Source organism: Lactuca virosa, chromosome 1 (genome assembly GCF_052849685.1).
Source record: "Lactuca virosa cultivar CGN04683 chromosome 1, Lactuca_virosa_CGN04683_v6, whole genome shotgun sequence".
NCBI classification, from domain to species: domain Eukaryota; kingdom Viridiplantae; phylum Streptophyta; class Magnoliopsida; order Asterales; family Asteraceae; genus Lactuca; species Lactuca virosa.
In genome coordinates, this window is record NC_136426.1 from 2,000,190 (window position 1) to 2,021,289 (window position 21,100).

General features: G+C 38.5%; 1 protein-coding gene and 2 long non-coding RNA genes across 4 annotated transcripts; 1 reads left to right on the forward strand and 2 right to left on the reverse strand.

The window, feature by feature from the left end:
* Positions 1-1,832: 1,832 nt before the first annotated feature.
* On the reverse strand, positions 1,833-3,797 carry LOC145169464 (uncharacterized). Its single transcript, XR_013742511.1, has 3 exons — positions 3,521-3,797; positions 3,346-3,430; positions 1,833-1,993 (listed from the first exon to the last, which is right to left on the reverse strand). It is a non-coding gene; the product is annotated as an uncharacterized LOC145169464 (long non-coding RNA).
* Positions 3,798-8,876: 5,079 nt separating this feature from the next.
* Positions 8,877-12,098, reverse strand: LOC145169466 (uncharacterized). Of its 2 annotated transcripts, none has more exons than XR_013742519.1 (3): positions 11,805-12,098; positions 11,630-11,714; positions 8,877-9,230 (listed from the first exon to the last, which is right to left on the reverse strand). It is a non-coding gene; the product is annotated as an uncharacterized LOC145169466 (long non-coding RNA). The 2 variants fall into 2 exon arrangements; XR_013742518.1 differs by lacking the exon at positions 8,877-9,230 and adding an exon at positions 10,117-10,277 and having other exon boundaries at positions 11,805-12,077.
* Positions 12,099-17,532: 5,434 nt separating this feature from the next.
* LOC145131629 (alpha/beta-Hydrolases superfamily protein) lies at positions 17,533-20,507 on the forward strand. Its single transcript, XM_079066295.1, has 9 exons — positions 17,533-17,931; positions 18,517-18,584; positions 18,700-18,770; positions 18,877-19,241; positions 19,322-19,377; positions 19,543-19,595; positions 19,682-19,820; positions 19,905-20,002; positions 20,107-20,507. The coding sequence occupies exons 1-9, from the start codon at positions 17,681-17,683 to the stop codon at positions 20,176-20,178; spliced, it is 1,173 nt and encodes a 390-aa protein (XP_078922421.1). The 5' UTR covers positions 17,533-17,680; the 3' UTR covers positions 20,179-20,507.
* The last annotated feature ends 593 nt before the right edge of the window (positions 20,508-21,100 follow it).

Genomic DNA, 21,100 nt, shown 5'->3' on the forward strand with positions numbered 1-21,100 from the left:
GGTTCAATTTTGGAGATAAACGAATTGAACATGCAATATTCCACTTTAGAGAACAATGCAGTTCACTTCGCCTGTTGTTGTGCTCTCGTAAGAACTCCTGAAGACGAATCTCCTATTACTTGAGTTTTTGGATGATCTTTTGTCCATTTGGTTAATGGAGGGTAATTGGGGTCATATGTTGGATCCAATTCAATATTCACTTCTTCAAACTCAGATTGAACATCCGAATTATCATTCACATTTTCATTCTCCCCCTCAAATGATGTATGTTCTTCTTCATTCGGAATGAGATTCTCCCCCTGGAGAGGACTTTCATAGGTTTCTGAAGGAGTTGAATGCTCCCCCCTGCAAAGGTGAATTAGGTGTATAGGTTGATGTGAAACCCTCCCCCTGTGGTGTAGCATTCGCACCGTGTGATTGAGACGAAATTTCAGATCCTTTTGGACTGGGAGGCTCTTGTTCCATATCTTTTGCAGCGTCATCAATAATCTTCTTTAGTTCGTCTTCCTTGTTGTCTGCTGCTCTAGATTCTGAGGAGATGGCCTTTTCTGGCTCGTCGAATAAGTTCATGAACTCCTCGTAGAGATTGGAGAGTGGAATTGCGACTGGATTCGTTTCGGGAAAGATCTCCTTTGATTGATTGTCATTCTTCTGAAACTTCTTCAAATAATTGTCATCGAATGTGACATAGTAGGTTTCTTCTATCTTTTTGGACTTTTTGTTGATAACTCTATATGCCTTAGAAGTTAGAGAATATCCCAAGAAAATACCTTCGTCAGCCTTCACATCAAATTTGTTCCTTTGCTCCTTAGAATTGAAGATAAAGCACCTGGAACCAAACACATGGAAGAACTTGACATTAGGTTTGCGATTATTGATAATCTCATAGGAAGTGACAGAAAATCGCTTAGTGAGGATTGAACGATTTTGGGTAAAGCAGGTTGTTCCAATAGCATCCGCCCAGAAATAAAGCGACAGATTTGCGAATGACAACATGGTTCTCGCAGCTTCGCACAACGAGCGATTTCGCCTTTCAACGACCCCGTTTTGTTGAGGAGTATTAGGAGCTAAAAAGTTGTGAGATACTCCTTTCGCAGTAAGAAATTCTTCAAACGCTTGGTTTTTGAATTCCAGACCATTATCGCTGCGAATGTTACGAACCAGCTTTCGCAGTTGTATTCCAATCTGCTTTATAAAATCCTTGAGTTTAGGAGTAGCTTCTAATTTCTGATTAAGAAAATGCACCCAGGTAAATCTGGAAAAATCATCAACAATTACGAGAATATATTTGTTACCACCAATGCTTTCAATTGCAGAAGGACCACAAAGGTCTATATGCAAGAGTTCAAATGGTTCTATGACTTTCGTATTCACAATTTTTGGATGACTCTTCCCGCTCTGCTTCCCCATTTCGCAGATTGCACACAAATGTTCTTTATCAAACTTCAGTAGTGGAAGTCCTCACACATGATCACCAAGAAGCAGCTTGTTGATGTATTTGAAATTGAGATGCGAGAGTCTCCTATGCCACAGCCAGCTATCATCAGTAGAAGCTTTCGTAAGTAGACATATGGTAGGCTTCCCTTTAATGGGATTCAGATTAACTGGATACATTTCACCTTCGCGCTTTGACTTTAGGAGCACTGATTTAGTCTTCTTTTCAATTATCTCAGATCCCTCGTCGTCGAATGAAACTTTCAATCCTGTACCCACCACCAGCTGCGAATCACTTATGAGGTTATGTTGTGTCACACCCCCAAACCAAGGATGGCGGAAACGTCCGGGGGTGGAGGACTTCATGTATAGTATCATAACAGCAATTGTAATAGTAATTCAAGCAAACACAACCAACATATATATAATTGAAAAAATATTACATCATTGTATGAATTACATGTTTACGAATCAATTACAATATGTTGATAAAATATGAAATAGTAGACGCCTTAGCGTCCCATCCTCAAAAGCACTTGATTACCTGTTTAATGATTTCCTGAGAATACAAGTTGTTTGAAAAAGTGTCAACACAAAGGTTGGTGAGTTCATAAGCTTTTCATTTGTAAAAGTAGTATTTGTGTTAGAAAAATCCAATATTTTCCTTAATGTGTAAATGTAGTCTTAAAACCCAAAGACCGAAATGTACAAGTAATTTGTCATATTTATAGTAAAACAATGCAAGTTTAAATCGACATAAACTCGTTAAATTTTAATGAAGTTCCCGTAAATTCCAATGTTTGTTAATACTTTATGTGAGTTTATTATAACCATACTATGACCAAGGTTGCCTAAAACGACGTTCTTCAGGCGTCGGAAATGTTATGACATTTGTCACCCCAGACCTATCGGTCTAACTGTTGCATGCAGTTTAGGTGTGGGTTTGTCAAACCCAATATAGATCTATACACAAGTATCACGCTCTCCCTCAAGGAGACTCTGGTTACAATACAGGACTTAATGGTAATTTGAAGTAATTGTCTCACAAAGTCATTAATGGAATTTCGTGTTATGAAAACTTGGTACCGTATGGCCGTACCTTGCTTAATGAAAATATCATTTGTATAAATGTACCCTTTTTAAATGTATGTGTTATGTAATGTATCATAAACTATACCTATTATAGTTTATCAACCAAGGGTAGTACGTGGTAATGTATGCAAACTATATTCAAAATAGTTTATTTAATGTTTGAATGTATCGATTGTACTTTGATTATAATCACTTGTTATTCTTTATATTTTATATGACCAAATCCATTTGTAAACTGATGTGTGTCTAAATATTAAGATAAAATGTCATATATTGCAGTAACATATAGTCACATAAAGATATACACCTTGCTCAACATGTTACAAGATGAAATGAAATTAACAGCAACTTTTCGTTAAAAACAGTTTCTGTTACCGTTCTTAGAAAATTTATAGAAAAATCATCACAGCTCTAAATCCAAATCCGCAAATTTTGAGAGTTTGGAATATGAGTCTAGTTTGTTCGTGAATTTTATCATGATTTTTAGTGATCTCTAACAGAGGTGAAAATGTTCATAATCACAGACTGGTCGGGGTTTGCCTCTGAAATGACAGGCAGTTTTGTAAAAATCACCATTAATTGTAGAAAAATCATTTGGAGGTGTGCAAGTAGTCATTTTAAAGCTAAGAGTTTGAACTACTTGCATCTGAAACAGTTTTGAAAACTAGAATTTTTAAGTTAGCCAAAACAGTCCGTGATTAACGTCCATCTTTTCTGATGCAATCTGTTAGAAAAAGTTTAATTGTGTTCTTGATGATTTTACTTGTATTCCCCCCTTAAAACTTAAGAAAAACATGTAAATGTATGGTATGAACTCACTTTATGTGGTTTCAGTGGATGAAAGTGAGAGAGAGGAAGTGTTCAACTCAAGAACACTAAGAAGATGTCTTGATGATTCGAAAATCTAACACCGAATAAGATGGAACTTGTGTAAGATATCAATGATTTGAGTAGAATGGAGTTTAATAATTATGTGAATGATGAAGATACTTACTAATTGAAGCAAGAAATCCCTGGAGAAAGCCTTGAAGTTCTTGAAGTTGAGAGAAAAGATGAGAGAATTTTGGAGAGTGTTCTTGGTTGCTAAGTGTAGAATGAAAGAGTTTTTATGGAGGATGAGGAGAGAGGATCAATCCTCCAGCTCTTAGAACGTGGGAAGAGCTGGAGATTGGTTGTAAAGGTCCACTAAGGAGACAAGGAGTAGTGGGAAAGAGTGGATGATCATAGAGTGAGGTGGTGGTGGCTTGCTTTTGTCATAAAATAAGGAAAAGCAAATATTCCCTCAATAATTAGTCCAACCACCAATTCTTTTAATACATTTTTATAAAAACCCTGGAGATTTATATATTTTGGGGCCTTAGTTTATAAAATAAAGTTTTGGGTGAAAATCCCACGTTAAAATAATGAAAAACGGAGTTAAAACGAAGTCGTAGTCGAAAAACCGGAAAAATTATGACACGCAAACATGCATGTCGTCTTCTTTTATGACAGGGGCTTCCTTGATACTCATTGCGTGTCCTAAACACGCGAGTCGTAAGTTTACGACAGACAAATGTGTGTCGTCTTCCTTTATGACAGGGACTTCGGTCCTGAAGCTTCAGTTTTGGGTCCTTAAGCCTATTTTACCCGTTTTTACCCCGTTTCAAGTGGTTTTTGACCCAGTTAAGGGTCGGGATGGCCCGAATGATTACAAAAAATTAAAGGAACTTTTGAGAGAGATTTGGGAGAGATTCGGGAGAGATTTGGGAGAGATTTTAATAGAGAGAGGTTGAGTGAAAGAGATTGTGAGAGGTTTCGTTTGTGATCTTTTTGAGTGTCCGGCTTCGCAACGAAAGGTCCATAAACCCCGTTAAGCCATGATTTAGTGTCTTACACAATCCCGATGATTGTGCAATAGTGTTTTATCGCTTTGGTTTGTTGTTTAGCATTGTTAAGGCTAAGGAAAATCAAACACATGAACTTTCCAAATGATGATTTCTCATTAAAATAGCGAATTGTATAGTGATTACATAACGTAAACCCTAGCATACAAGGGTTATTGGAGTTGACCGGTTTGACTTGTTGACTTTGAATTGACCAAAATTTGACGGTTGTCACATCATCCCCCCGTTAGAAGGAATTTCGTCCCGAAATTTTCATTTTGACTGGGATTTCAAGAGTTTGGGAAGAGATGTGGATACTTTTGTTTCATCTGATCCTCGCGTTCCCAGGTGAATTCGGGTCCTCGTTTAGCGTTCCAACGTACCTTCACGATGGGAATACGACTTTGTTTCGTTCGTTTGATTTCCCGGTCCATGATCTCCACAGGTTCTTCCACGAAGTTGAGGCTCTCATTGATCTCGATTTCCTCGAGTGGAATAATGAGAGTCTCATCGGATAGGCACTTTTTCAAGTTCGAGACGTGGAAGGTAGGATGCACATTACTAAGTTCGCGGGGTAGATTGAGTTTGTAAGCTACGGGGCCGATTCTAGCGAGAATCTCAAAAGGTCCTATGTATCTTGGATTCAGCTTCCCACGCTTTCCGAAGCGTATCAAGCCTTTCCAGGGTGAGACTTTCAAAAGGACTCGGTCTCCCACCTGGAATTCCAAGGGTTTCCTCCGCTTGTCCGCGTAGCTTTTCTGTCGGTCTCTTGAGGCTTTAAGTCGTGCTCGGATTTGTACGATCTTTTCGGTGGTTTCGCGGATGATTTCTGGACCGGTGAGAGTGCTATTAGAGACTTGCCCTCTAGCTAGCTGTGTATCCCCCACCTCAGCCCAACACAGGGGTGATCTGCATTTGCGACCGTAAAGAGCTTCGAATGGAGCGACTTTGATGCTAGTATGATAGCTGTTATTGTAGGAGAATTCGATAAGCGGTAGATGGGTATCCCATGCTTTACCGAAGTCTATCACACAAGCTCTTAACATGTCTTCCAACGTTTGAATGGTTCGCTCGCTCTGTCCGTCGGTTTGTGGGTGGTAGGCCGTACTCATGTCAAGCCTAGTTCCCAATGATTTTTGTAGAGACTGCCAAAACCGTGAGGTAAATCTACTATCTCTATCGGAGATAATGGATATCGGCACACCATGGAGTCGTACAATCTCTCTGATGTACGTTCTAGTCAGCTTCTCCATCTTGTCGGTTTCTTTTATTGGAAGAAAGTGTGCTGATTTGGTCAATCTGTCTACAATTACCCATATTGTGTCAAGACCGCCCGATGTCTTAGGCAGCTTGGTTATGAAGTCCATTGTTATTCGTTCCCACTTCCACTCAGGTATATCCGGCTGTTGTAATAGCCCGGATGGTTTCTGGTATTCGGTTTTGACCTTAGCGCAAGTCAGGCACTTGCTCACATAGGTAGCAATCTCAGCTTTCATGTTCGGCCACCAGTATAATTTCTTGAGGTCCAGATACATCTTATCCGACCCGGGATGGATGGAGTATCGAGTCTTGTGTGCTTCATTCATGACGACATCTCGGAGTCCACCGAACTTCGGTGTCCAAATCCGGTTCATGATATAACGTGCTCCATCCTCCTTGACTTCTAAGTTTTTATCCATTCCCCTTAATGTCTCTCCTGCCACCTTTTCTGGTTTCAAAGCTTCCAGTTGAGCTTCCTTGATTTGTATGGTCAGGTGGGAATGGATTGTCATTGTTAAGGATTTTACTCGGCGGCCCGAGTACTCCTTCCTGCTTAGAGCATCGGCCACTACATTGGCCTTGCCCGGATGATAACGAATTTCGCACTCGTAGTCATTCAACAACTCCACCCATCTCCTCTGTCGCATGTTGAGCTCTTTCTGATTGAGGATATGTTGAAGACTTTTGTGATCAGTGAAGATAGTGCATTTCGTGCCGTAGAGGTAGTGTCTCCAGATCTTCAAAGCGAATACCACTGCTCCTAATTCCAGGTCGTGCGTAGTATAATTAACCTCGTGCGTCTTAAGCTGTCTCGATGCATACGCGATAACCTTCCCTCTCTGCATGAGCACACATCCGAGGCCTTGATTCGAAGCATCACAGTACACTACGAAGTCCTCGGTTCCCTCTGGGAGAGACAAGATCGGTGCGCTGCATAGGGCTTGTTTTAACGTTTGGAAAGCAGTTTCTTGTTTATTTTCCCACTTGAATATCACACCTTTCTGCGTCAAAGTGGTGAGTGGTTTCGCAATCTTGGAGAAGTTTTGTATAAATCTTCGATAGTAGCCAGCAAGCCCAAGGAATTGTCGAATTTCGGTTGGCGTCTTGGGTGCTGACCAATTCTCGATTGCCTTGATCTTGGAGGGATCCACATGTATGCCTTTCTCACTTACCACATGTCCAAGGAAATCCACTTCTCTAATCCAGAATTCACACTTAGAGAACTTAGCATAAAGCTTCTCCGCTCTTAGCGTCTCTAGCACTTGGCGTAGATGTAGGCGATGCTCCTCCTCGCTTCGCGAGTAGATCAAGATATCGTCGATGAATACGATTACAAACTTGTCTAGGTAGGGTCGACACACTCTATTCATTAGGTCCATGAATACCGCAGGTGCGTTTGTTAAACCGAAGGACATCACCACAAACTCGTAGTGTCCATAGCGAGTTCTGAATGCAGTTTTGGGAATATCTTCTTCTTGAACTCGTAGTTGATGGTAGCCTGACCTTAGGTCGATCTTTGAGAAGAAATTTGCTCCTTGGAGTTGGTCGAAAAGGTCGTCGATTCGGGGCAGAGGATATCGGTTTTTGATGGTGAGCTTGTTTAGTTCCCGATAATCGATGCACATGCGAAAGGATCCGTCCTTCTTCTTTACAAAAAGGACTGGTGCTCCCCAAGGTGAGAAGCTTGGTCTGATGAACCCTTTGTTCAAAAGCTCGGTTAATTGACTGGACAACTCCTGCATTTCTGATGGTGCGAGGCGGTATGGAGCTCTGGCTACGGGGGTAGCTCCGGGTATTAAGTCAATTCTGAAATCGACTTGTCGTGCGAGTGGTACACCAGGAAGATCCTCTGGGAACACATCCGGGAAGTTACACACTTCGGGGATGTCCTTGATGTCTTTCACGTCTTGTTTCTTGTCTACTATGTGGGCTAAGAAGGCGTGGTACTCCTTCCGGAGATACTTTTGGGCTTTGATGCATGAGATGATTTGTAAATTCGCACTAGGTTTGTCACCATAGATAAGAAGGGTTTCGTCATTTGGTAGATTGAGGCGAACGACCCTTTCGTAACATAGAATGTCGGCACGGTGAGGAACTAACCAATCCATCCCGATGATTACGTCGAAGCTTTTTATGGTGACTGGCATCAGGTCAATTTTAAATGTATGGTTGTCTAGAGTGAGATTACATTCTGAGTATATATCGCTAGTGCTTTCTATTTTCCCATTTGCCATTTCTACTACATAAGTATCCTTTAGTGATTGGGGATTTTGTTCAAGTAAATGTTTATATTGGTGGCTCACGAAACTCCTCTCCGCTCCACTATCGAATAGTACGCATGCATAAGAGTTATTGAGGAGAAACGTACCGGTAACCACCGTGGGATCCTCGACTGCTTCCCCGTGTCCTATTGCCAGGACTCTTCCTACTCCACCAGCATTAGGGGCTTGTGCTTTGGGGCAGTCTCTTTTGAAGTGACCTGCGTCTCCACAGTTGTAGCAGGTCCGGGTTGCCCCCGTACTGGCGACTTGGTTGATTGGTTGAGCCGGCGCTTTACAGAAACGAGCAGTGTGCCCCTTCCTGTCGCAGTTGTTACAGTGCATCTCCCTACAAGCACCATTGTGGTGAAAGTTGCACTTGTTGCACTTAGGTAGTTTTCCCGCATATGGCTTCGGTGGTGCTGGAGTGGTAGCAGTAGTGGCAGCATTAGTGGCAGCATGGACAGCAACAATTTGTTGCTTCTTAGCGGGGTCCTGTGCTGGTTGGCTCTTCTTTTCGTTCCAGAACTTCCTTTTGTTGTTTCCCCCTTTTGATTTATCAGTGGTGGTGGTTGTAGTATTATGACCGGCTCGGTGGTCAACAAGTTGTTGTGCCAGCTCCCTGGCACTGTCAAAAGTAGTTGGCCTTGAAGCCAGGACACTACTTTGCACGTGGAGAGACAGTCCCCAAAGGTATCGCTCCACCTTTTTCTCCTCCGGAGTAACCATTGTTGGGCAGAGGAGAGCCAATTCATTGAATCGGGTGGTGTAGGTTTCAAGGTCAGAGCCCGTCATCCTGAGGTTCCAGAGTTCTTGTTCCAGCTTTTGAATTTCACCTCTCGGGCAGTACTCCTTCATCATCAACGTTTTTAGTTCTGCCCAGGTTATGGAGCTAGCCACTTCGAGAGTAAGTGACTTAACCCGGCAGTTCCACCAAGTAAGGGCCCGGCCGGTGAAGGTTAAGGTTGCGAACTTAACTTTGCTCGCTTCGGGGCAGGAGCACACCTGAAAGACTACTTCGGTCTTTTCAAACCATTGCATCAACGTGATGACTCCCCCGCTTCCATTGAAGTTGTCGGGTTTGCCATTTGTGAAGTCCTTGTATGAACACTCTTTTGCACGCCACGTACTGTCTCCGTGGATAGAGTGTGTAGCTCCCGATCCCGAACCACCAGCTCCGTTGGTCCCTATATGTGACATTGCGGCCGCTACGGCTGCTGTTACTGCAGCCTGGAACATCGCGGGATCAAACTGTGGAGGCGGCGGCGGAGGAGGTGTTGCTGTGTTGCTGGAAGGTCTTGGTCTTCTTCTTGGCGGCATGGTTCTGTCATAAGTCGTAAACCAATGTACTTTTAGTAAAAGTGTATTTATAGGGAGAGAAATCTTTTATACATAAAGTATATTATTACGTTGTTTTCCGGTATGTTTACGATACATACGATTTTATACTTTTTATTGACCCAATACATTGGGTTATGAGGTAAAATGAAAGTATAAAATATTTTTATTATAGTAACACAAAATACTCCTATAGTATTTGTAAATGTTTAGTTTTGAGTTTTTAAAGCATTTAGTTACTTTATAATATTCATCATACTTTTAATGAGAATTTATAAGTCCTTGTCTTACCCGTTCGGCTAACGACCCTCCACCGATCAAGGAAGCGGTGGGTGAGAGTGGACACCCATTAAGTTGCCATTTTATAGGCAACAACCTTATACCCCCCTTATAGACCGGCTTCGTGAATGAGGCGTACTAGCGGTAAGACGAGTTTGTTAGATTTGTTGTCCATCCTGACCATCCCCCGGTATATGCAAGTCAATTCCCGGACAGATATAGTTGATCAGGCTATATCCTTCCCAGACTTGATTTACATATACCAAGGCATACCCATAATGTACAACTCCTCTTCTTTTATTTTATGTTGTTGTAGTTATGACACTATGTGAGCATGTATGCATGTATTTATACTTTTTAATAAAAAGAATCATTTATTTTCTAAAAGTATATTTATTTGAAAAATGCACAAATCAGAGACTATTAGTCCCAATTGTGTTTATAGTTTGTATATCTTATGTGGTTTGATATACTTAATTCACTATAAACTGCGCTCTGATACCAATCTGTCACACCCCCAAACCAAGGATGGCGGAAACGTCTGGGGGTGGAGGACTTCATGTATAGTATCATAACAGCAATTGTAATAGTAATTCAAGCAAACACAACCAACATATATATAATTGAAAAAATATTACATCATTGTATGAATTACATGTTTACGAATCAATTACAATATGTTGATAAAATATGAAATAGTAGACGCCTTAGCGTCCCATCCTCAAAAGCACTTGATTACCTGTTTAATGATTTCCTGAGAATACAAGTTGTTTGAAAAAGTGTCAACACAAAGGTTGGTGAGTTCATAAGCTTTTCATTTGTAAAAGTAGTATTTGTGTTAGAAAAATCCAATATTTTCCTTAATGTGTAAATGTAGTCTTAAAACCCAAAGACCGAAATGTACAAGTAATTTGTCATATTTATAGTAAAACAATGCAAGTTTAAATCGACATAAACTCGTTAAATTTTAATGAAGTTCCCGTAAATTCCAATGTTTGTTAATACTTTATGTGAGTTTATTATAACCATACTATGACCAAGGTTGCCTAAAACGACGTTCTTCAGGCGTCGGAAATGTTATGACATTTGTCACCCCAGACCTATCGGTCTAACTGTTGCATGCAGTTTAGGTGTGGGTTTGTCAAACCCAATATAGATCTATACACAAGTATCACGCTCTCCCTCAAGGAGACTCTGGTTACAATACAGGACTTAATGGTAATTTGAAGTAATTGTCTCACAAAGTCATTAACGGAATTTCGTGTTATGAAAACTTGGTACCGTATGGCCGTACCTTGCTTAATGAAAATATCATTTGTATAAATGTACCCTTTTTAAATGTATGTGTTATGTAATGTATCATAAACTATACCTATTATAGTTTATCAACCAAGGGTAGTACGTGGTAATGTATGCAAACTATATTCAAAATAGTTTATTTAATGTTTGAATGTATCGATTGTACTTTGATTATAATCACTTGTTATTCTTTATATTTTATATGACCAAATCCATTTGTAAACTGATGTGTGTCTAAATATTAAGATAAAATGTCATATATTGCAGTAACATATAGTCACATAAAGATATACACCTTGCTCAACATGTTACAAGATGAAATGAAATTAACAGCAACTTTTCGTTAAAAACAGTTTCTGTTACCGTTCTTAGAAAATTTATAGAAAAATCATCACAGCTCTAAATCCAAATCCGCAAATTTTGAGAGTTTGGAATATGAGTCTAGTTTGTTCGTGAATTTTATCATGATTTTTAGTGATCTCTAACAGAGGTGAAAATGTTCATAATCACAGACTGGTCGGGGTTTGCCTCTGAAATGACAGGCAGTTTTGTAAAAATCACCATTAATTGTAGAAAAATCATTTGGAGGTGTGCAAGTAGTCATTTTAAAGCTAAGAGTTTGAACTACTTGCATCTGAAACAGTTTTGAAAACTAAAATTTTTAAGTTAGCCAAAACAGTCCGTGATTAACGTCCATCTTTTCTGATGCAATCTGTTAGAAAAAGTTTAATTGTGTTCTTGATGATTTTACTTGTATTCCCCCCTTAAAACTTAAGAAAAACATGTAAATGTATGGTATGAACTCACTTTATGTGGTTTCAGTGGATGAAAGTGAGAGAGAGGAAGTGTTCAACTCAAGAACACTAAGAAGATGTCTTGATGATTCGAAAATCTAACACCGAATAAGATGGAACTTGTGTAAGATATCAATGATTTGAGTAGAATGGAGTTTAATAATTATGTGAATGATGAAGATACTTACTAATTGAAGCAAGAAATCCCTGGAGAAAGCCTTGAAGTTCTTGAAGTTGAGAGAAAAGATGAGAGAATTTTGGAGAGTGTTCTTGGTTGCTAAGTGTAGAATGAAAGAGTTTTTATGGAGGATGAGGAGAGAGGATCAATCCTCCAGCTCTTAGAACGTGGGAAGAGCTGGAGATTGGTTGTAAAGGTCCACTAAGGAGACAAGGAGTAGTGGGAAAGAGTGGATGATCATAGAGTGAGGTGGTGGTGGCTTGCTTTTGTCATAAAATAAGGAAAAGCAAATATTCCCTCAATAATTAGTCCAACCACCAATTCTTTTAATACATTTTTATAAAAACCCTGGAGATTTATATATTTTGGGGCCTTAGTTTATAAAATAAAGTTTTGGGTGAAAATCCCACGTTAAAATAATGAAAAACGGAGTTAAAACGAAGTCGTAGTCGAAAAACCGGAAAAATTATGACACGCAAACATGCATGTCGTCTTCTTTTATGACAGGGGCTTCCTTGATACTCATTGCGTGTCCTAAACACGCGAGTCGTAAGTTTACGACAGACAAATGTGTGTCGTCTTCCTTTATGACAGGGACTTCGGTCCTGAAGCTTCAGTTTTGGGTCCTTAAGCCTATTTTACCCGTTTTTACCCCGTTTCAAGTGGTTTTTGACCCAGTTAAGGGTCGGGATGGCCCGAATGATTACAAAAAATTAAAGGAACTTTTGAGAGAGATTTGGGAGAGATTCGGGAGAGATTTGGGAGAGATTTTAATAGAGAGAGGTTGAGTGAAAGAGATTGTGAGAGGTTTCGTTTGTGATCTTTTTGAGTGTCCGGCTTCGCAACGAAAGGTCCATAAACCCCGTTAAGCCATGATTTAGTGTCTTACACAATCCCGATGATTGTGCAATAGTGTTTTATCGCTTTGGTTTGTTGTTTAGCATTGTTAAGGCTAAGGAAAATCAAACACATGAACTTTCCAAATGATGATTTCTCATTAAAATAGCGAATTGTATAGTGATTACATAACGTAAACCCTAGCATACAAGGGTTATTGGAGTTGACCGGTTTGACTTGTTGACTTTGAATTGACCGAAATTTGACGGTTGTCACATGTTGCAAGCCTTCCACATATGTGACCTTGCGAATTGAAAATTCCCCATTAGTGATCATCCCATAACCCTTGATTTCTCCAAGTGAATTGTTGCCGAATTTCACTTTTCCACCATCCTTTAATGCTCGAAACTATCGCAGTTCTTCCTTCCTTCATGTCATGTGACGCGAGCAGCCACTATCAATATATTATTCGGAGTCAAACTGCTCGTCACGAATTACCTACAAAAATCAAAGAGATTTAGGAACCCAAAGTTGTTTGGGTCCACGTGAGGCTTTCACAGAAACAGGAAAAGTAATAGTAACATCAACTAAATAAGATCTTTTGACCAAGGTGGTGTTATCTTTTCTTTTAATTTGAAAAACAGTGATCCTATTATCTTTTAGGTTCTTATCCTTTGTGGATATTTTCCTTTGCTTATTTTGGATCTGTTGTTTGAAAACTTTCTTCTCAACTTTCTTTTCGGACCTCTTAAGTGGAATTTTGGGCTCCGAAACTATCTTTCCTTTGCCTTTAACATCTTACGATGTTTTGGCTGAATGTGAAACATTCTTGTTAGGATAGAAGTGAGACTTTGTCTTCTCCATAGGTTTCGCATGATTTGAAAAAGGTGGTTTTTGAAAAACTTTTTGTTTTGAAACCTGTGGAGTCTGATACGGAGTTCGTGGAGGACCCTTAGGGTTCGCATGTGAAGAGACTTTCGCATTTGGATTGGATTTAGAAGAATTTTCTTGATAAACAAAGTTGGGATTTTTGGATCTCTAGAAATGCTTTCTGTCCTTCAGATTTTTGTTATATCTCGCATTTCTTTGACGTTTTTGAGCTGCGAACTGCTTAGAGGATTTATGAACATTAGCCCTAGATTGCGGCTTTCTAATAGGAGTTTTGGTCTGTACGGATGATGTGTCACTTGGAACATTCTTGGTTCCACTTGGACTCCCCTTTTCGTAGCTTGAGTTGACTTTGTTCAGTGGTTCTGTTACGCATCTGCCTTTCGTCTTCTAAGAGGTCATTTCAGATAGACCTTTGGTTTCATCTGCATTGTCGATTGGGGCTGACTAGAAATATTCATCACAACCATCTTTATTGTCGTCTTCAACCATGGACGTTAGTTCCGCTGTCTGATTTTTATTTAGTCCCTTGGTTGCGAAAACTTGATTGGGGACAGTTTGAACTTTTGGAAACACAGTTGCTTTTTCTTTTAAAACTTTGATTTAACTTCAGAAAAACGTGCAAACTCAACTGAATTTTCAGAAATTAAGACTTTCGCAGGTTTAGGTTCACTTTTAACAAATTCAGAGCAATCAACCTCATCCTCCACATAGATTTCACTCATATCACTATCATCGTCGAATTCAGATGTATTTTCAACATTAAGTTTATTTTTTGAACTCAACTTAGTGTTTAATGAGTTAAACTTCTAAACAGTATCAGATTTAATTTTCTCTTTGTCATTTTCATCCAAAAGCTTTTTCAACATATTTTTGTGATCTTTGGACTGTATGTAGGATTCAATTTTGTCCAGTCCTACTCTGTACGCATCTGAGACTTCGTCAGATGAGACGATAAATTCGCACCTATAACAATCTGCGTCGATTTCGTCCTCTTTCAATTCGAGAAAGGGGAAAATCATCTTGTGAATTTTCTTTCCAATTTCACAATCAAGATGTAACTGGGTGATATTGAAATAAAGATGTTTAGCAATTAAACAAAAATGTTTCGCTGTTTCAAAAGCCCTAAATTATCTCTTTGTAAATAAATCAACTCATCCCTAGACTTAGACAAATCTGACTCCAACTTTTCAATCCACATGCGTCTGTCTTCACTTTTGTTCGAAACCCTGCCGAGTTGATCGGTTAAGTTAGAATTCTTCAAATGGGTTCGTTTTAGACTATCACTAAAACTTGAAAATGTAAATCTTAGGTATTTTAATTCAGTTTCATACCGGGAGATGGGAATGTTTAGAGATTCGAGAATAGAATTTACCTTATTTATCACCTTCTTGCATTCGCTAATCTGCCCAGGGACGGGTTTCGCTGCGAAACAGCTATCGGACACACATCCACCTTCAGTAGCGTTTCCTCTAAGCTTCGAACCTTCATTTGTCACCACAAAGCACCTTCCACTGAACTACGGATCATCACCTTTTGCTACAAAGATTTTTCCATGAGTTGGTCTACGAACCTCTTCGTCTTCAGAGTCAGTTGACCACTCTTCAACCCTGCCAAACTCATCATCATTTTCCTGCACAATTAAAGCAGGTTTAGCATCATCAATACTTTTCTTCTTCTTGGCTTCCTCCAACTTTCTGAGGAAATAAGCCTCGTCATCAATCTCTTCCTTTTTCTCATTCATTCTCTGAATCATGCATTCCTTTGCTAGATGATTATTGCAATGACAATAATTACAGTCATAGCCGGAGTCACCTACAAGCTTCTTCTCTTTCTTTGCTTCTTCCTTTTGAGAGTTGTTCGCACTCTCATCATTTACCTTCTCAGAACTATAACTCCCCTGCCAGTTTCGGTTTTTGTTGTGACCGAAATTCTTCTTTGCGAACCTCCTTGGGTTGGACACCATAATAGCATATTATTCCTTTGAGAATTCACAATCTGAGAGATCTAACTCCGAATCATCTTCAACAATCTTCTTACCATTGGCTATAAGAGCCAAAGAACCCATTCCAGAAATAACCTTTCCTTCACTAGTGACCTCGTCTTCATGTGACCTCAGAATACCAACGAGTTTTGCCAATGAGTAATTTTTGAATTTCTCGTGTCCTTTGACTGTCGACACCACAACTTTCCACTCCGATCTTAACTCGATCATGAACGTTACCTTCTACTCAATCAGTTCACGTTTGATCTTGTGCTTCACCATCCTGCTCAATAGATGGTTGTAGCGGTTGAACGTCTGGTCAAGCTTCTCCTCAGGCTTCTGAACAAAGGCTCCAAACTCCGAAAGTAACAATGTCTGGATGGAGTGTTCAAGATCAGCATCGCTTGAATACGGTTCCATAAGCATGTCCCATATTTCTTTCGCAGTTTCGCAGGAACTCACTAAGGGAAAAGTGTCGGCTGGTAAAGAAAAACAGATGATTCTCATGGCCTTGACATTGTTGATTAGCTTGTCTTTTTCATCATGTGGTATCTTGTCTACTTCAAGAATAAGAGCGTTGTACTCAGCTTGAGTTTTAATAACCCTTTTTGTACCAGAATAAGCGAACGTATCTTTAGTTATGGCATCCCATATCAATGAACCATGGTCTTCAAGTCCTAGCACGTAATCTTCAAAGTGCAGTGCCCACACTTCATAGTCGTTTGGAAACATAATAGGGATCCTTGTTGTAGATCCAATGCCACTTGAGAGATTGATTGAGTTAGCGTGAGAATCATCAGACTGAATGTTGTCGATTTTAACTAAAACATATATGAACCATATGTGTAAACCTAGAATCGAGTTTAGGGTAAAATAAAGATCAAGATTCAACGTCTGTAATCGATGAAATCGAAGAAGACGGCAAACTCAGATCCTATTAAAGCGGAAATCCTAATAGCTCTTTTAACAGAAGAGATACGTATGGATTACATAGTCTCCTGCTCCGATACCAATTGTTAAGAATAAATCTAGAATGATCGATGATTTCAAACAGGTAAACAAATTAAGAACACAGAATGAATATCAAATGTGTCGAATGATTTATAATCACAGCCTTAGAAGAGCTCGATTAAGAACTGCTACTGTAAAGGCGTGTAGGGTTTACAAGATTGACAAAACGACAATTACTAAATCTAGTGCATGCATGTACCTTAAATAGCTAAACCCTAATAATAAATAACGGGTGGACAGGCCCAACCCGGATACAAATTATACTAAACATTAAGCACATAATGACACAATACTAAATACCCAACACTTCAAGCCCTAACTTAGATCTTATGATGTAGAAGCATCAACATGAGAACTTTATACCTTTAGATGCTAGATCTATCTGAATAAAGCTTGGATCCAAAAGCTCCAAGCCAACCAATGACTCTTTAAGAAGCTCCTTCGTCCTCCTTAAGCACTAAAACACACTTAAATCACTAAGCCAACACTTCAACCAATGACTCTTTATGAAGTTCTGTCTATAAAAAATATCATAAGGTTAAAAGTTAAATTTAAAAACAAAACCAATGGCATAACATATAGAGCGTGTTCGACATGTAGCGTTTGAGAGCTTCTAGCTTCTAGCGTTTGACAAAACACTCCGTTTTTAACAGAAAGTCTCGTTTGACACTACAAGCTTCTAGCGTTTAGTTTAAACAAAATATTCCAAATCCAAATGTTACTTCATGTAGCGTTTAACAAAACGCTACAAGCTACCCGCTACCTGCTACATGCTAAAGCTATCCGCTACCAGCTAGTTTGTCGAACACCCGAAACCATCGAACGCTTTCAAAAGATATCTTAAAAATATTATTTTTCATAAACGATAGTGTTTTTGAAATTTTGTCTTAATTGTGTTCTAGAACCTAATCTTAATTAGATTTTTGACTTTGACTAGTCAGCACAAATTCCATATGGGTCCTCGATAGACGATGTCGTTGCGTGAATTTCCAGAAACACCCATCACCTAGTACCCACAACCCCACTAAATCAACTCCTTAAATAGTAATTTTCACCCAAATATTCCGGTCAAAAAGCGGTCGGCGTATTAGAGCTGCAAGAACACGCTTCAAATCAGATGAGATACCTTTAAGTACATTGCACTACTTGCGTTGGATTCAAATTCAATGGAGTCGGAGAAAAATTTACAAGAAAGTATTGAACCGAAAACATCAGATGAAGTTGCGAAGAAGCTGAAGAAGATAAACAGAAGATCATTGATCCTGAATAAATTGAGGTGTTTCGGATCAACGGATTATGGGTACCCGACGGTGGATGAAGTTGACGGAGATGGTAACGTCGATATGCAGTCGGCTTCCACCGACAAGAAACACTCGCCGACTCACCTGGTCGTTATGGTTAATGGTCTGATCGGCAGGTAATGGTATGCGTTATTTTTAGATACACCAAACTCCAAATCCAAAGCCTGCGTATCTTGTTATATATGTAACATAATCGCAGATTTTTAAAATTTCGAGGACCATTGACCACCACAAATGCCAAATCAACTATATGACATGAATCTGGATTTCAATAGGACAATTAGGAAATACAAGATTACAAGTGTGTTACCAATATGTGTATTAGTTGATCATCTGGTTGGTCTCTGAATTTGGCTTAGAAATGGATTAATTTTGACTTTTTTTTTTTTTTTTTTTTTTTTTTTTTTTTTTTTGTGCGAACGATTTTACTGTTGATGGAGGAGGAGTAGGTTTATATGATTAGTTGATATTTCAATTAACTTTATGTTAATTAGGATTAATTATGAGAGGTGAAAATCATAATTAAGGGATGCTGTTTTAGCAAAGATAGATGGTAAATTAGATATAGATGATAATTAGTAGAAGAAAATCAAACATTTGTGATGAACTAGTTTCTACCATGATTTGGCGTAGCTCAACCTCTGTTGATTATTAGAATGTGATAATTGGAATGCCTAGTCTTAATTATAAGTTTGTTGCAGTGCTCATAACTGGAGATATGCTGCAAAACAGTTTTTGAAAAAGTATCCTGATGATCTTATAGTTCACTGTAAGCATTTTTGTAGTGTTACTACTTCCTTACAGTCATACATATATGGTTGATGGATTATGCAATGTATGTATAGATAATAGATATATGGTTTGGATGACTGTGATATATACAGGCAGTGAACGCAACTCTTCATTGTTGACATTCAATGGTGTTGATGTGATGGGAAACAGATTAGCCAATGAGGTTGGTTAATTAAATTTATCCGTTTCTTTTTTTCTTTTGGGTTTGGGTTTGGGTTTGGGTTTGCATAAAATTAAATTAAAAAGAATCTGAAGTTGTGTTTATGCAGGTGGTATCTGTTATAAAACGTTATCCGAATCTTGAGAAGATATCTTTTATCGGTCACTCACTGGGTGGCCTGGTAGCAAGATATGCTATTGCTAAGCTTTACGGAGTCCATACACAAGATTCAAGAATTGGGGGATTAGTGCCTATAAACTTCATTACTGTTGCAACACCACATCTTGGTACAGGTGGACATCGACAGGTCCCATTGTTTGGTGGGTCCAACACTGTTGAGAAAGTAGCTCACCAAATATCATGGGTTCTTGGAAGAACAGGGAGGCACTTATTTTTGACTGATAAGACTCACCCACACCCTCACCCTCCTCTATTGCTTCAGATGGTCGACGATTCTCAAGACTTGAAGTTCCTGTGAGCCTTCATATTCCATACATGGGAGATATTATATGAATTGCTTGTTACTTTCACTAAATCTAATCTTAATTATGCAGTTCCGCGTTGCAGTCCTTCAGGCGACATGTTGTGTATGCAAATGCTCATTTTGACCGTATCCTATTCCTATTTCCTCTGCAACTCATGTGTTAATCTAAATCCACAAATTATTACAATCACATGATTAATACACTAATCTTTGAAAAAGACTTGACTAAAACTAATCAAAGAATAATTCACATGTAGATTTGTTTTCCTCAGCTTAGTTATATATATACAGATATTGTGGGATGGAGTACGTCATCGATTCGTCGTCGAAACGAGCTGCCAAAGGTATTACTATTTATAAATTATAATATTAATTCATTGATTGATTATTTGAAATAACTTGTAATGAATAATGAATTATTTGGTTCCAGCGTAAAAATCTTGTAAGAAGCTGTAAATATCCCCATATATTAAAGGGGGACAGGGACACTACAAAAACCGTAAAACAAGAAAGCCCTTTGCTATTATTGCAACCCAATAATTTCAAGACAGCCACAGCCTCCATGGAAGGTACTCCCTCCACAGTCCACAATATTTTTTTAGATTTAATGGTCACATTTTATTCATCATTTGGATTTGGTGCAACTGCTGCAGAAGCAATGATGAGAGGGTTGACTAAAATAAGCTGGGAAAGAGTTGATGTTAGTTTTAAAGGAAGTAAGCAAAGATATTTCGCCCACAACACAATCCAGGCAAGTTTTTTATAATTTAAATAAACACATCATCTATGTTGGTTACCAATTAACTGAATTCTTATATATATTATATTATATTATATTATATTTTTGTATTATAGGTAAACAGTCCCTGGATAAATTCTGATGGGGCCGACATCATACAACATCTGGTTGACAATTTTCAGTTCTAGCCTGTACTCTAGAGAATTAAATTAATGCAACTTTTGAAGAGGTGACTACACTTCAACAACAGATTCTTTCATCCAATTTTGGGGCTCTTGCTCTTGTTCTTGTATATATTTATAGCTGCCAATTTTGTAATCTGTGGGTCAAATGTGATTATCATGCTTAAGTCTAGGGATCTTTCAGTTGTGAAAAATAAGTTAAGCCAAAAGTAATTTTGACTCTAGCCCACGCAGCAGGTGTTTCTTTTGCAACTTTGGTTCCAGTTTAGTTTTCTTCTACTCACTTCTTGTTAGGCAGTCTCATGGCCTAAATAATACAAGCACTGTTTTCGCCATTCTTGTGATTCTTTCATGAGTTTCTTTCTTCTAATTATGGAATTCAAGATACAGAAAACTTTTTGCCATTGGGTTTGATTTTATATATCTTACTGTATTATTATACAAACCTTACTATTTCGAAAAATAGAATTAAGACGTCCGAGTGCTTAAGCTATTAGTACAACTAACCATCACTAATTACAAAATATAATGCATTAAGTACAATGTTTAATATATATTGAAACATTCAAACCTATCGTCTTATCTTTCCTAATATAGTTCTGGATTTAAATTTTAAAAAAATAAACCTTTTGACTAGAAAGAGTCAACATAATTTTAAAATTTGGGATTTTCTTTATACACACCAACCTATCTCACACATCAATCTAACCTAGCTTACTCTACCAAATCTAATTTAGATTATAGGGTTTTTTTTAATTACACAATAATCTAGACTATTGATTAAATTTGATAGGGAGTACTTGAAACCTCTGGACTTTTTTTTTTTCAATTCGACTTCTTTTTTTTTTTGTGTGTTCATAATTTACACATTTTTTTAATATTATAAAATCGATGCATCTGCCGTTTTTTTAATACCCACCTTTTTAAC